Source organism: Manis pentadactyla, chromosome 11 (genome assembly GCF_030020395.1).
Source record: "Manis pentadactyla isolate mManPen7 chromosome 11, mManPen7.hap1, whole genome shotgun sequence".
Classification (NCBI taxonomy): domain Eukaryota; kingdom Metazoa; phylum Chordata; class Mammalia; order Pholidota; family Manidae; genus Manis; species Manis pentadactyla.
The window spans coordinates 63,646,250-63,661,620 of NC_080029.1; the positions used below are offsets into that span (position 1 = coordinate 63,646,250).

A 15,371-nucleotide genomic window follows, 5' to 3' on the forward strand; every position below is an offset into this window, starting at 1 on the left:
CATTTTGAGTTTACTTTTGTGTATGGGGTTAGACAATGGTCCAGTTTCATTCTCCTACATGTAGCTGTCCAGTTTTGCCAGCACCATCTGTTGAAGAGACTGTCATTTCGCCATTGAATGTCCATGGCTCCTTTATCAAATATTAATTGACCATATATGTCTGGGTTAATGTCTGGATTGTCTAGTCTGTTCCATTGGTCTGTGGCTCTGCTCTTGTGCCAGTACCAAACTGTCTTGATTACTATGGCTTTATAGTAGAGCTTGAAGTTGGGGAGTGAGATCCCCCCTACTTTATTCTTCTTTCTCAGAATTGCTTTGGCTATTCGGGGTCTTTGGTGTTTCCATATGAATTTTTGAATTATTTGTTCCAGTTCATTGAAGAATGTTGCTGGTAGTTTCATAGGGATTGCATCAAATCTGTATATTGCTTTGGGCAGGATGGCCATTTTGACGATATTAATTCTTCCTAGCCACGAGCATGGGATGAGTTTCCATCTGTTAGTGTCCCCTTTAATTTCTCTTAAGAGCGACTTGTAGTTTTCAGAGTATAAGTCTTTCACTTCTTTGGTTAGGTTTATTCCTAGGTATTTTATTTTTTTTGTTGCAGTTGTGAATGGAGTTGTTTTCCTGATTTCTCTTTTTGTTGGTTCATTGTTAGTGTATAGGAAAGCCACAGATTTCTGTGTGTTGATTTTGGATCCTGCAACTTTGCTGTATACCGATATCAGTTCTAGTAGTTTTGGGGTGGAGTCTTTAGGGTTTTTTATGTACAGTATCATGTCATCTGCAAATAGTGACAGTTTAACTTCTTCTTTACCAATCTGGATTCCTTGTATTTCTTTGTTTTGTCTGATTGCCGTGGCTAGGACCTCCATTACTATGTTAAATAACAGTGGAGAGAGTGGGCATCCCTGTCTAGTTCCCGATCTCAGAGGAAATGCTTTCAGCTTCTCGCTGTTCAATATAATGTTGGCTGTGGGTTTTTCATAGATGACCTTTATTATGTTGAGGTACTTGCCCTCTATTCCCATTTTGCTGAGAGTTTTTCTCATGAATGGATGTTGAACTTTGTCAAATGCTTTTTCAGCATCTATGGAGATGATCATGTGGTTTTTGTCTTTCTTTTTGTTGATGTGGTGGATGATGTTGATGGACTTTCGAATGTTGTACCATCCTTGCATCCCTGGGATGAATCCCACTTGGTCATGGTGTATGATCCTTTTGATGTATTTTTGAATTTGGTTTGCTAATATTTTGTTGAGTATTTTTGCATCTACGTTCATCAGGGATATTGGTCTGTAGTTTTCTTTTTTGGTGGGGTCTTTTCCTGGTTTTGGTATTAGGGTGATGTTAGCTTCATAGAATGAGTTTGGGAGTATTCCCTCCTCCTCTATTTTTTGGAAAACTTTAAGGAGAATGGGTATTATGTCTTCCCTGTATGTCTAATAAAATTCCGAGGTGAATTCATCTGTCCCGGGGGTTTTGTTCTTTGGTAGTTTTTTGATTACCGCTTCAATTTTGTTGCTGGTAATTGGTCTGTTTAGATTTTCTGTTTCTTTCTGGGTCAGACTGGGAAGGTTGTATTTTTCTAGGAAGTTGTCCATTTCTCCTAGGTTTCCCAGCTTGTTAGCATATAGGTTTTCATAGTAGTCTCTAATAATTCTTTGAATTTCTGTGGGGTCCGTCGTGATTTTTCCTTTCTCGTTTCTGATACTGTTGATTTGTGTTGACTCTCTTTTCCTCTTAATAAGTCTGACTAGAGGCTTATCTATTTTGTTTATTTTCTCGAAGAACCAGCTCTTGCTTTCATTGATTTTTGCTATTGTTTTATTCTTCTCAATTTTATTTATTTCTTCTCTGATCTTTATTATGTCCCTCCTTCTGCTGACCTTAGGCCTCATCTGTTCTTCTTTTTCCAATTTCGATAATTGTGACATTAGACCATTCATTTGGGATTGCTCTTCCTTTTTTAAATATACTTGGATTGCTATATACTTTCCTCTTAAGACTGCTTTTGCTGTGTCCCACAGAAGTTGGGGCTTAGTGTTGTTGTTGTCATTTGTTTCCATATATGGCTGGATGTCCATTTTGATTTGGTCATTGATCCATTGATTATTTAGGAGCGTGTTGTTAAGCCTCCATGTGTTTGTGAGCCTCTTTGCTTTCTTTGTACAGTTTATTTCTAGTTTTATGCCTTTGTGATCTGAAAAGTTGGTCGGTAGGATTTCAATCTTTTGGAATTTTCTGAGGCTCTTTTTGTGGCCTTGTATGTGGTCTATTCTGGAGAATGTTCCATGTGCACTTGAGAAGAATGTATATCCTGTTGCTTTTGGATGTAGAGTTCTATAGATGTCTATTGGGTCCATCTGCTCTACTGTGTTGTTCAGTGCTTCCGTGTCCTTACTTATTTTCTGCCCGGTGGATCTATCCTTTGGGGTGACTGGTGTGTTGACGTCTCCTAGATTGAATGCATTGCAGTCTATTTCCCCCTTTAGTTCTGTTAGTATTTGTTTCACATATGCTGGTGCTCCTGTGTTGGGTGCATATGTATTTAGAATGGTTATATCCTCTTGTTGGACTGAGCCCTTTATCATTATGTAGTGTCCTTCTTTATCTCTTGTTACTTTCTTTGTTTTGAAGTCTATTTTGTCTGATATTAGTACTGCAACCCCTGCTTTCTTCTCGCTGTTGTTTGCTTGAAATATGTTTTTCCATCCCTTGACTTTTAGTCTGTACATGTCTTTGGGTTTGAGGTGAGTTTCTTGTAAGCAGCATATAGATGGGTCTTGCTTTTTTATCCATTCTGTTACTCTGTGTCTTTTGATTGGTCCATTCAACCCATTAAGATTTAGGGTGACTATTGAAAGATATGTACTTATTGCCATTGCAGGTTTTAAATTCGTGGTTACCAAAGGTTCAAGGTTAGCCGCTTTAGTATCTTACTGCCTAAGTTAGTTCGCTTATTGAGCTGTTATATACACTGTCTGGAGATTCTTTTCTTCTCTCCCTTCTTATTCCTCCTCCTCGATTCTTCATATGTTGGGTGTTTTGTGCTGTGCTCTTTCTAGGAGTGCTCCCATCTAGAGCAGTCCCTGTAAGATGTTCTGTAGAGGTGGTTTGTGGAAAGCAAATTCCCTCAGCTTTTGTTTGTCTGGGAATTGTTTAATCCCACCGTCATATTTGAATGATAGTCGTGCTGGATACAGTATCCTTGGTTCAAGGCCCTTCTGTTTCATTGTATTCAATATATCATGCCATTCTCTTCTGACCTGTAGGGTTTCTGTCGAGAAATCTGATGTTAGCCTGATGGGTTTTCCTTTATAGGTGACCTTTTTCTCTCTAGCTGCCTTTAAAAGTCTTTCCTTGTCCTTGAAATTTGCCATTTTAATTATTATGTGTCTTGGTGTTGTCCTCCTTGGATCCTTTCTGTTGGGGGTTCTGTGTATTTTCGTGGTCTGTTCGATTATTTCCTCCCCCAGTTTGGGGAAGTTTTCAGCAATTATTTCTTCTAAGATACTTTCCATCTCTTTTCCTCTCTCTTCTTCTTCTGGGACCCCTATAATACGGATATTGTTCCTTTTGGATTGGTCACACAGTTCTCTTAATATTGTTTCATTCCTGGAGATCCTTTTGTCTCTCTCTATGTCAGCTTCTATGCGTTCCTGTTCTCTGGTTTCAATTCCATCAATGGCCTCTTGCATCCTATCCATTCTGCTTATAAACCCTTCCAGAGTTTGTTTCATTTCTGCGATCTCCTTTCTGGCATCTGTGATCTCCCTCCGGACTTCATCCCATTTCTCTTGCGTATTTCTCTGCATCTCTGTCAGCATGTTTATGATTCTTATTTTGAATTCTTTTTCAGGAAGACTGGTTAGGTCTGTCTCCTTCTCTGGTGTTGTCTCTGTGATCTTTGTCTGCCTGTAGCTTTGCCTTTTCATGGTGATAGGAATAGTTTGCAGAGCTGGGACAAGTGACGGCTGGAAGAACTTCCTTTCTTGTTGGTTTGTGGCCCTCCTCTCCTGGGAGAACAGCGACCTCTAGTGGCTTGTGCTGCGCAGCTACACGCAGACAGGGTTTCTGCTTCCTGCCCGGCTGCTATGGAGTTTATCTCCGCTGTTGCTGTGGGCGTGGCCTGGCTCGGGCAGCTACTACAAAGTGGTGGAGTCGCGTTGGAGCAGGAGCTGCTGGGAGGCTATTTCTCTCCGTAAGGGGCCTCCCTGCTCCCTGCAGCCGAGGGGTTAGGGTGCCCAGAGATCCCCGGATTCCCTACCTCTGGATTTAGTGTCCCGCCCTTCCCCTTTAAGACTTCCAAAAAGCACCCGCCAAAACAAAACAATGACCACCAAAAAAAAAGTTTTAAATTAAACAAAAATTTTTTTTTAATTAAAAAAAAAAAAGGTGGCCGCTCGTTTTTGTTTATTCTCCGTTACCAGCCTCAGGCATCTGCTCACCGGTCTTGCTGCCCTGTTTCCGTAGTATTGGGGTCCCTATCCCTTTAAGACTTCCAAAAAGGGCTCTCCAAAACAAAACAGCCAAAAAAAGAAAAAAAATGGGTGCTCGCTTTTCTGGTGTCCTCCAGCGCCAGGCCACCGGTGCCCGCTCACTTTTCTTGCTGCCCTGTTTCCCTAGTATTGGGGTCCCTATCCCTTTAAGACTTCCAAAAAGCGCTCGCCAAAACAAAACAGAAAAAAAAAAAATTGGTCGCGCGCTTTTCTTATGTCCTCCGGCACCCGGCCTCCAGTGCCCGCTCACTGTTCTTGCTGCCCTGTTTTCCTAGTATCCAGGGCCCTCTGGGCACATACTGTGTCTGCACTCTGGCCCGGATGGCTGGGGTTGGGTGTTCGGCAGTCCTGGACTCTGTCTCCCTCCCGCTCTGCCTATTCTTCTCCCGCCGGGAGTTGGGGGGATGTGTGCTCGGCTCCCGCCGGGCCGGGGCTTGTATCTTACCCCCTTCGCGAGGCGCTGGGTTCTCTCAGGTGCGGATGTGGTCTGGGTATTGTCCTGTGTCCTCTGGTCTTAATTCTAGGAAGAGTTGTCTTTGTTATATTTTCATAGATATATGTGGTTTTGGGAGGAGATTTCCGCTGCTCTACTTACGCCGCCATCTTCTGCCCCTCTCCTCATTTACAGAATTTTAACTGTTATCTTACACTTATCCCAAAACTCACACATCATGCTTTACGTATTATCAAAGAAGAGGAGGCGTGTTTTTTTTTTTTTTAGGTATCATTAATCTACAATTACATGAGGAAAATTATGTTTACTAGACACCTCCTATCACCAAGTCCCCCCACATACTCCGTTACAGTCTCTGTCCATCAGCATAGTAAGATGCTATAGAGTCACTACTTGTCTTTTCTGTGTTGTACAGCACTCCCCGTGCCCTCCCCTCATTCTAAATGCTAATCATAATGCCCCCTTTCTTCCCTCCCTGTCCTTATCTCTCCCTTCCCACCCATCCTCTCCAGTCTCTTTCCCTTTGGTAACTGTTAGTCCATTCCTGGGTTCTGTGAGTCTGCTGCTATTTTGCTCCTTCAGTTTTTTCTTTGTTCTTATATTCCACATGTGAGTGAAATCATTTGGTACTTGTCTTTCTCCACCTGGCTTATTTCACTGAGCATAATACCCTCTAGCTCCATCCATGTTGTTGCAAGTGGTAGAATTTGTTTTCTTCTTACGGCTGAATAATATTCCATTGTGTATATGTACCACATCCTCTTTATCCATTCATGTACTGATGGGCACTTAGGTTGCTTCCATTTCTAGGCTATTGTAAATAAGTGCGATAAACATAGGGGTGCATATGTCTTTTTTCAAACTGGGCTACTGCATTTTTAGGGTAAATTCCTAGAAGTGGAATTCCTGGGTCAAATGATATTTCCATTTTGAGTTTTTTGAGGAACCTCCATACTGCTTTCCACAATGGTTGAACTAACTTACATTCCCACCAGCAGTGAGGAAGGTTCCCCTTTCTCCACAACCTCGCCAACATTTGTTGTTTGTCTTTTGGATGGTGATGATCCTTACTGGTGTGAGGTGATATCTCATTGTGGTTTTAATTTGCATTTTTCTGATGACTAGCGATGTGGAGCATTTTTTCATGTGTCTGTTGGCCATCTGAATTTCTTCTTTGGAGAACTGTCTGTTCAGCTCCTCTGACCATTTGTTTATTGGATTATTTGGTTTTTGTTTCTTGAGGTGCATGAGCTCTTTATATATTTTGGGTGTCAACCTTTTATCGGACCTGTTATTTATGAATATATTCTCCCATATTGTAGGATGCCTTTTTGTCTATTGGTGGTGTCCTTTGCTGTAGAGATGCTTTTCAGCTTGATATAGTCCCAATTGTTCATTTTTGCTTTTGTTTCCCTTGCCTGGGGAGACATGTTCATGAAGAAGTTGTTCATGTTTATGTCCAAGAGATTTTTGCCTATGTTTTCTTCTAAGAGATTAATGGTTTCATGACTTACATTCAGGTCTTTAATCCATTTCAAATTTACTTTTGTGTGTGGAGTCAGACCATGATCCAGTTTCATTCTCTTACATGTAGCTGTCCAGTTTTGCCAACACCAGTTGTTGAAGAGGCTATCACTTCCCCATTTGCATGTCCATGGCTCCTTTATCATACCATATATGTTTGGGTTAATATCTGGATTCTCTATCCTGTGCCACTGGTCTGTGGGTCTGTTCTTGTGCCAGTACCAAATTGTCTTGATTACTGTGGCTTTGTAGTAGAGTTTGAAGTTGGGAAGTGAGATCTCCCCTGCTTTATTCTTCCTTCTCAGGATTGCTTTGGCTATTCGGGGTCTTTTGTGGTTCCATATGAATTTTAAAAGTATTTGTTCCAGTTCATTGAAGAATTCTGTTAGTATTTTGATAGGGATTACATTAAACCTGTAGATTGCTTTGGGCAGGATGGCCATTTTGATGATATTAATTCTTCCTAGCCAAGAGCATGGGATGAGTTTCCATTTGTTAGTGTCCTCTTTAATTTATCTTAAGAGTGTCTTGTAGTTTTCAGGGTAGAGGTCTTTCACATCCTTGGCTAGGTTTATTCCTAGGTATTTTATTATTTTTAATGCAGTTGTGAGTGGAATTGTTTTCCGGATTTCTCTCTCTGCTAGTTCATTGTTAGTGTATAGAGAAGCAACAGATTTCTGTGTATTAATATTGTATCCTGTAACTTTGCTGAATTTAGATATTTTTTCTACTAGTTTTGGAGTGGATTCTTTAGGGTTTTTTATGTACAATATCATGTCATCTGCAAACAGGGACAGTTTGACTTCTTCTTTGCCAATCTGGATGCCTTGTATTTCTTTATTTTGTTGATTGCCGTGGCTAGGACATCCAGCACTATGTTGAATAACAGTGGGGAGAGTGGGCATCCCTGTCGTGTTCCTGATCTTAGAGGAAAGGCTTTCAGCTTCTCACTGTTAAGTATGATGTGATGTAGCTGTGGGTTTATCATATATGGCCTTTATTATGTTGAGGTACTTGCCCTCTCTACCCATTTTGTTGAGAGTTTTTATCATGAATGGATGTTGAATTTTTTTGAATGCTTTTCAGCATCTATGAAGATGATCGTGTGGTTTTGTCCTTCTTTTTGTTGATGTGGTGGATGATGTTGATGGATTTTCGAATGTTGTACCATCCTTGCATTCCTGAGATGAATCCCACTTGATCATGGTGTATGATCTTCTTGATGTATTTTTGAATTTGGTTTGCTAATATTTTGTTGAGTATTATTGCATCTATGTTTATCAGGGATATTGGTCTGTAATTTTCTTTTTCGGTGGGGTCTTTGCCTGGTTTTGGTATTAGAGTGATGCTGGCTTCATAGAATGAGTTTTGAAGTATTCCCTCCTCTTCTATTTTTTGGAAAACTTTAAGGAGAATGGGTACTATGTCTTTTCTATATGTCTGATAAAATTTAGTAGTAAATCCATCTGGCCCGGGGGTTTTGTTTTTGGGTAGTTTTTTTTATTACCGTTTCAATTTTGTTGCTGGTAATTGGTCTGTTTAGATTTTGTGTTTCTTCCTTGGTCAGTCTTGGAAGGTTGTATTTTTCTAGGAAGTTGTCTCTTTCTTCTAGGTTTTCCAGTTTGTTAGCATATAGATTCTCATAGTATTCTCTAATAATTCTTTGTATTTCTGTGGTGTCCATCGTTACTTTTCCATTCTCATTTCTGATTCTGTTCATGTGTGTAGATTCGCTTTATCTCTTAATAAGTCTGGCTAGGAGCTTATCTATTTTGTTTAATTTCTCAAAGAACCAGCTCTTGGTTTCATTAATTTTTTTCATTTGTTCTGTTCTTCTCAATTTTATTTGTTTCTTCTGATTTTTATTATGTCCCTCCTGCTGACTTTGGGCCTCATTTGTTCTTCTTTTTCCAATCTCTATAATTGTGACTTTAGACTCTTCATTTGGGATTGTTCTTCCTTCTTTAAATATGCCTGGATTGCTGTATACTTTCCTCTGAGAACTGCGTTGACTGCATCCCAGAGAAGTTGAGGCTTTGTGCTGTTGTTGTCATTTGTTTCCATATATTGCTTGATCTGTATTTTAATTTGGTCATTGATCCATTCATTATTTAGGAGCATGTTGTTAAGCCTCCGTGTGTTTGTGAGCCTTTTTGTTTTCTTTGTACAATGTATTTCTAGTTTTATACCTTTGTGGTCTGAAAAGTTGGTTGGTAGGATTTCAATCTCTTTGAATTTACTGAGGCTCTTTTTGTGGCTTAATATGTGGTCTGTTCTTGAAAATGTTCCATGTGCACTTGAGAAGACTGTGTATACTGCTGCTTTTGGGTGTAGAGTTCTGTAGATGTCTATTAGGTCCATCTGTTTAGTGTGTTGTTCAGTGCCTCTGTGTCCTTAGTTATTTTCTGTCTGGTGGATTTGTCCTTTGGAGTGAGTGGTGTGTTGAAGTCTCCTAGAACAAATGCATTGCATTCTGTTTTGTCCTTTAATTCTGTTAGTATTTGTTTCACATATGTTGGTGCTCCTGTATTGGGTGCATATATATTTATAATGGTTGTATCCTCTTTTTGAACTGCCCCCTTTATCATTATGTAATGTCCTTCTATATCTCTTGTTACTTTCTTTGTTTTGAAGTGTATTTGTCTGATACAAGTACTGCAACACCTGCTTTTCCTCCCTATTGTTTGCATGAAATATCTTTTTCCATCCCTTGACTTATAGTCTGTGTGTGTCTTTGGGTTTGAGTCTCATAAGCAGCATATAGAGTCTTGCTTTTTTATCCATTCTGTTACTCTGTGTCTTTTGATTGGTGCATTCAGTCCATTTACATTTAGGGTGATTAATGAAAGATACGTGCTTATTGCCATTGCAGGCTTTAGATTCGTGGTTACCAGAGGTTCAAAGTAAGCTTCTTTACTATCTAATTGTCTAACTTAACTCACTTATTAAACTATTATAAACAGTGTGATGATTCTTTATTTCTCTCCCTTCTTATTCCTCCTCCTCCATTCTTTATATGTTAGGTGTTTTAATCTGTACACTTTTGTGTTTCCTTTGTCTGCTTTTGTGAATAGTTTATTTTATTTTTTGCCTGTAGTTAGTATTTAGTTGGTCTATTTTCTTTGCTATGATTTTATTTACTCTGCTGACATCTGTTTAGCTTTAGGAGTGCTTCCGTCTAGAGCAGTCCATTTAATATCCCATAGAGGTGGTTTGTGGGAGGCAAATTCCCTCAACTTTTGCTTGTCTAAGAATTGTTTAATCCCTCCTTCATATTTAAATGATAAACATGCTGGATACAGTATTCTTGGTTCAAGGCCCTTGTGTTTCATTACATTAAATCTATCATGCCATTCTCTTCTGGCCTGTAAGGTTTCTGTTGAGAAGTCTGATGATAGCCTGATGGATTTTCCTTTGTAGGTGACCATTTTTCTCTCTCTGGCTGTCTTTAATACTCTGGCTTTGTCTTTGATCTTTTCCATTTTAATTCTTTTATGGCTTGCTGTTGCCTTACTTGGGTCCCTTATGTTAGGAGATCTGTGGACTTCTGTGTTCTGAGAGACTATTTCCTCCCCCAGTTCGGGGATGTTTTCAGCAATTATTTCTTCAAAGACACTTTCTATCCCTTTTTCTGTCTCTTCTTCTGGTACCCGTACAATGCGAATATTATTGCATTTGGTTTGGTCAACAGTTCTCTTAATATTCTTTCTTTCCTAGAGACCCTTTTATCTCTCTCATCCTCAGCTTCTCTGTATTCCTATTCTGTGAATTCTATTCCATTAATGGCATCTTGTACCTCATCCAGTCTGCTCTTAAGTCCTTCCAGAGATTGTTTTATTTCTGTATTCTCCCTCCCAACTTGATCCTTTATCTTTTGCATATTTCTCTGCAGGTCCATCAGCATGGTTATGACCTTTATTTTGAATTCTTTTTCTGGAAGATTGGTTAAATCAGTCTCCCCCAGTCCTCTCTCAGGTGTTTTCTGGATGATTCTGGACTGGACCAAATCTTCTGCCTTTTCATGGCAATAGAGGTAGTCATAGCCAGGTAGCGCATGTGTCAGCTGGGAGAACAAAGTCCCTTCCTGCGTGCTGGTCGCCTTGCCCTTCTCTGCTGCCTGTGCCGGTTACCTGCACCCCGGGAGCAGGCTCTGGGTTAATTTCCTGAGCTGCGGTGGATGGGGCTGCCCAGAGCCCTGCGCGGAGGGGCAGGCCCACTGGATGTGATCTCCTGCCAAGAATGGCGCCCCTTTTCACCTCTGCTTGCACTAGGCAGCTGCCCGCTGGTGGTGGCTCCGGGTCTGGCCCTGGCAGCTGCGTGCCGGGAGGAGGCTCTGGGCAGCTGCTGTGAGCGCAGTTGCTCCCAGGCTGCTCTGCCAGGGCTGCACCGGATGGGAATGAACAGCAGGTTGTTTATAGTGTGAGGGGCTTCAGAGCTGCGTTGCCACCCAGGGGGTTAGGGTGCCTGAAGTTCTTCGGGATTCCCAGCTGTTGGGCTGAGTGTGCTGGGATGATTTCATCCAGGTATGAAGCCCCTGTCCCTTTAAAACTTTCAAAAAGCACTCACTTTTCTTTTGTCCCAGGGGAGCCCTCTGCGGGGATCCCCTCATAGATTTTACTTTTCCATTTCCCTAATATCTAGCACACCATGCAATGTGTGTCTGCGTTCCTGGTGCAGATTGCTAGGGCTGGTTATTTAGCAGTCCTGTGCTTCCACTTCCTCCCCAGTCTGACTCCTTTCTTACCACTGGGAAGCTGGGGTGGGGAGAGCACTCGGTTCCTGCTGGGCCACGGCTTGTATCTTACCCCCTTTGTGAGGTGCTGAGTTCTCGCAGGTGTAGATGTAGCCTGGCTGTTGTACTGTATCCTCTGGTCTCTCTGTTAGGCGTAGTTTTATTTGTTGTATTTTCAAAAATATATATGGTTTTTGGAGGAGATTTCTGCTACCCTCTGTGAGGAGGCTTGCTTTTAAGTGATGTTTCTCAAAGTTTTGAAAAGATACTTATAGCTTTGTGCTATTACATGTGTATAAATTATCTTACAGTGAGCTTATTATTCTTCTAATCAGGAAAAAAATATTTTTTTAACATAATTTGGTTATAAGTTTCAGAAGTCATTTGTCTTAGTCTCTGTCGGGCTGCTATAAAAAAATATTACAAGACTGGGTAGCTTATGAAAAAACAAACTCATTTCTCACAAGTCTGGATGTTGAGATGTCCAAGATCAAGGCTCCAGCCTAGTTGTGTTCTGGTGAGGACCCTCTTCCAGGTTCATACCCAGCACCTTTTCACTGCGTCCTCATAGAGTAGTAGAAGGAACTAGGAAGCTCTGTGGGAGTCTCTTTTATAAGAGCACTAATCCCATTCCTGAAGGCGCCATGCTCATGACCTAAGCACCTCCTAATACCATCATCTCTAGGGTTACATTTAACATATGAATTCTGGGCAGGGGGTGGCGGACACAGTCAGACCATACCATTCCTTTATTAGTTTAGCTAATTTTATGAATAATATTGGACTCTGTTAAAGTATGTATGTGAAAACAAAGATTCTCTGTTTTATTTCACTATTGTATCCCTATGCTGCTGGCACAGTGCCTGGGCCCATAGTGGCCATTTAATAAATATTTGTTGGATGAATGAATGAAATCTTAGTCATTGCTACTAACTATCTCCCCTTTATTTTAGGAACTTATAGTCAAAACTGTATTAAGCTCGGCAAGAGATGAGCCCTCTGGTCCTGCACGGTAGGTCAGATATTCTTAAAACTTGACATAACTATTCTGTTCTTGGAATCTTATTTTAGAAGTTGATTGAATTATTTAGCAGTCCAGATTGTTTAGATTACACCAAAGCTATTCTGAAGTACAAATTTGAATTACCACTACTTTCTTCATGATTTAGATTCAGACCTTCATTAAAAAAATAAAATCCTAGTTACCTTTTTCAGTATCTTTACCCTCTGTATCTAAAAGGATTTCCTTTAATTTTATTTAAGTACATTTTACTTTTCCTTCCAATTATGTTGGTCACTATCTCTCATGCAGTACCTTGAAATGTAGTGATAATTACCCAGTGAATGTTTTTTGAGTCGAATTAAAAGAAAATATTTTTATTGTGAAAAGTAGTATATCTAAGAAAATAGTATATATACTATTTTCTATATAAATAATAGTATTTATAAATATTTGATCAAGATACTTTTAAAAAATACAGTATAAGTAATAAGATTTTAGAATGTTATCCTTTATTTAATGTCTTATTAAGAAGTGAAAAGTGGCATTTTCTCTGTTTTACTGAACTTTTCCCAAAAATGTTGTGATTTAAGCAGCAGGTTACCAATAGCACACCCTGTTCCTTTTTCTCCCCACAAATCACTAATTTATGTTTTATATTCCTTGAAGCTAATTCTTTGTCATTGGTGTCAAAAGTAGTCTGTGTTACTACTACTCTGACATTATCTCTGCAAAACAACTTTTTTGATCAACTACATATTTTTTGACCTGAGGCTCATAGTGGTAAAGATCATGGCTTTGACCAGTTGGATTCTAATTATAACTTAAACCTCTTCTTTTTCTGGTAACTAATAATAATTTAAATGAACAATTTGCTTAAGAGGTGTGTAGTTCTAGCTTTTTATATCATTGGCATGTTTTTCTTAATAGCTGAGTTAATAAAAACAAATATCCTAGAGTAAATTATTCTTTTTGATATTAGATATTAGATATTAGATAACTACTCCAGAAAATAACATTGTCATTTCCATTATTCTGTATTTTCATTTTCTGATAGCTTTAGCCCAGTTTTGAAGATTTTCAGTATTATTTCCATAGCATTTTCTATGTTAATAATGACAACCTTTTAAGTTAAGGATTTTACTATAATATTGTTTCATTTAATCTTCATCACAATTTTAAGAAATTACTGGAATCATAATTTTTCCAACTTCCCTAGCAAGAAATTGATGGCTTTAAAAGCTAACTTTTTTAAAGCCCTTTCATATGTGCCAAGCCCTAGTCTAAACACCTTAATACCTCATTTAATCTTTGCAACAACTGTAGGAGAGAGAGGTACAATTTTTATCTTCCTTTTTATAGATGGAGGGAGCCCAGAGAATTTAACTAATCTGCTCTATCACCCAGAATTGGCCAGGGCCATGATATAACCTTGGCAGTTTGTTTTTAGAGCCTTGCTAGATGCATAAATAATAAGTGGCAGAACCCAGATTTGAACATAGAGCTTCAGATTCTAGATCTTCTGCCCCCCTCTTTTCCTTTTTTTTTTTTTTTTAAAGTATGTTGCCTCTCAAGTGAAAGAATATTGAAGCCTAAAACATAGATGCCTGTAAGTAGACTTGGAAATCATTAACACAATAACTTATATTGAGAGTATAGGAAAATCTCAGAAGTTGAACTTAATAATTTTCTAAACTTGTTCTCCTATACATTTCAGGAATGTGAGGTTTTAGAAGCATATACCATAAAATCTGACCAGGAGCAGAGTTAGCCATACTGGAAATAATCTAGATTATTTTGACAACCTGAGGAATATAGGAAAGTGTACACATACACACACACACACACACACACACACACACACACACACACACACACACACATTTTTCATGTGATCTTGCTCCTCTATTACAAAAATAATCTTAAGCATTTGTTCTCATAATCTATACCTTAGTCAGATTCATCCCTAGAGAGCTTTGCTTTACTTCAGGTTTTATTGTTACTTTAGGGTTAAAGCTCTTTCCATTCCTAAATCTGAAATTTGGTTATTTAAGTCTATAAGTGTTACCTGAGATATATGTGTGGGCAACAGTAAGGCAGAAATATACCAGTAGATTTTGCTTAGAAGATTTTCTGGTAGTCTTTATAGTAAATAATTTAGTAGCATTAGTACTATGATTGAATTAAAGTAGGGGTTTAAGAACTTCTGATCCACTATGTTCAGGAAGAAGAATATTTCTGCATTAAGCTGTTCTGAAATTTAGCATTCTGCTGAATTTAACATAAGAATATCATTACCAGGACATGCCATTATACCAGAACACTAGAAGGAGCTGACTTTTTAATTCTTAGAGAGAACCATTTTATGCTTTGTCAGAAGCTTAGGCTTGAACATACTAATAGAATTCTTACTGATTTTGATCATCAAATAATTCCCTTCAAGCTGAAATGCATTTGAAGTAGGGAAATGAAACCATAAGACATTAGGGAACAGAATAAAAATTCTACAAATTCTGTTTCTGTTGGAATTCCTTTGTAAAGTATATAAATTTTATTTTCCCAATTTGTTTTAAAAAGAATTTGTAACTGTTAAATATAAAAGATGTAAATAATATTCGACTTATCCTAACAGCTTCATGTTTTTCCTTAAATTCACTTTGTTGCTATCAGTCAACAAAATTACTCTTTCCTTTTTGAAAGCAGGTTACATATTTGTTTGGGAAGCTTTATGACAATATTAATTTGTTACTATAGATTTGTTAGAAAGATACTGTGTGTCATCCCCACCTATAAACTTGGAAGTAAGTTATAATTGATCATTAGGCTTAGAGTTTTAGGGATGTTTCCTTCCACTTTCTCTTCCTAAGAAGAGCTAATATGCAGAGTAACAAACTGATTAATTCATTTAAACAGTGTGTGTTCAGTCTGTCTTGGTTGATTGTGGATGTTTGGTTCTGGTGGTGGTTTCATTTCATTTAAAGGCTTACCCACTTTTATTTATATCATTGTTGGTTGCCTTTTTTGCAGATGTGTAGCACTTTGCAGTTTAGGTATTTGGATTTGTGAAGAACTAGTCCATGAATCTAATCATCCTCAAATTAAGGAAGCTCTGAATGTGATTTGTGTCTCCTTAAAGGTAAAAAAAAAAAAAAACGTATT

At 38.7% G+C, this 15,371-nt stretch overlaps 1 protein-coding gene across 5 annotated transcripts in view; it reads left to right on the forward strand.

The window, feature by feature from the left end:
* RALGAPA1 (Ral GTPase activating protein catalytic subunit alpha 1) overlaps window positions 1–15,371 on the forward strand; it is a 272,386-nt gene that overhangs the window by 137,255 nt on the left and 119,760 nt on the right. For all 5 annotated transcript variants that reach the window (XM_036881215.2, XM_057488494.1, XM_057488495.1 and 2 more), the window contains 2 exons: window positions 12,166–12,224; window positions 15,240–15,348. In XM_036881215.2, the coding sequence (XP_036737110.2) occupies window positions 12,166–12,224; window positions 15,240–15,348 (168 nt within the window). The remainder of the gene's footprint in view (window positions 1–12,165; window positions 12,225–15,239; window positions 15,349–15,371) is intronic.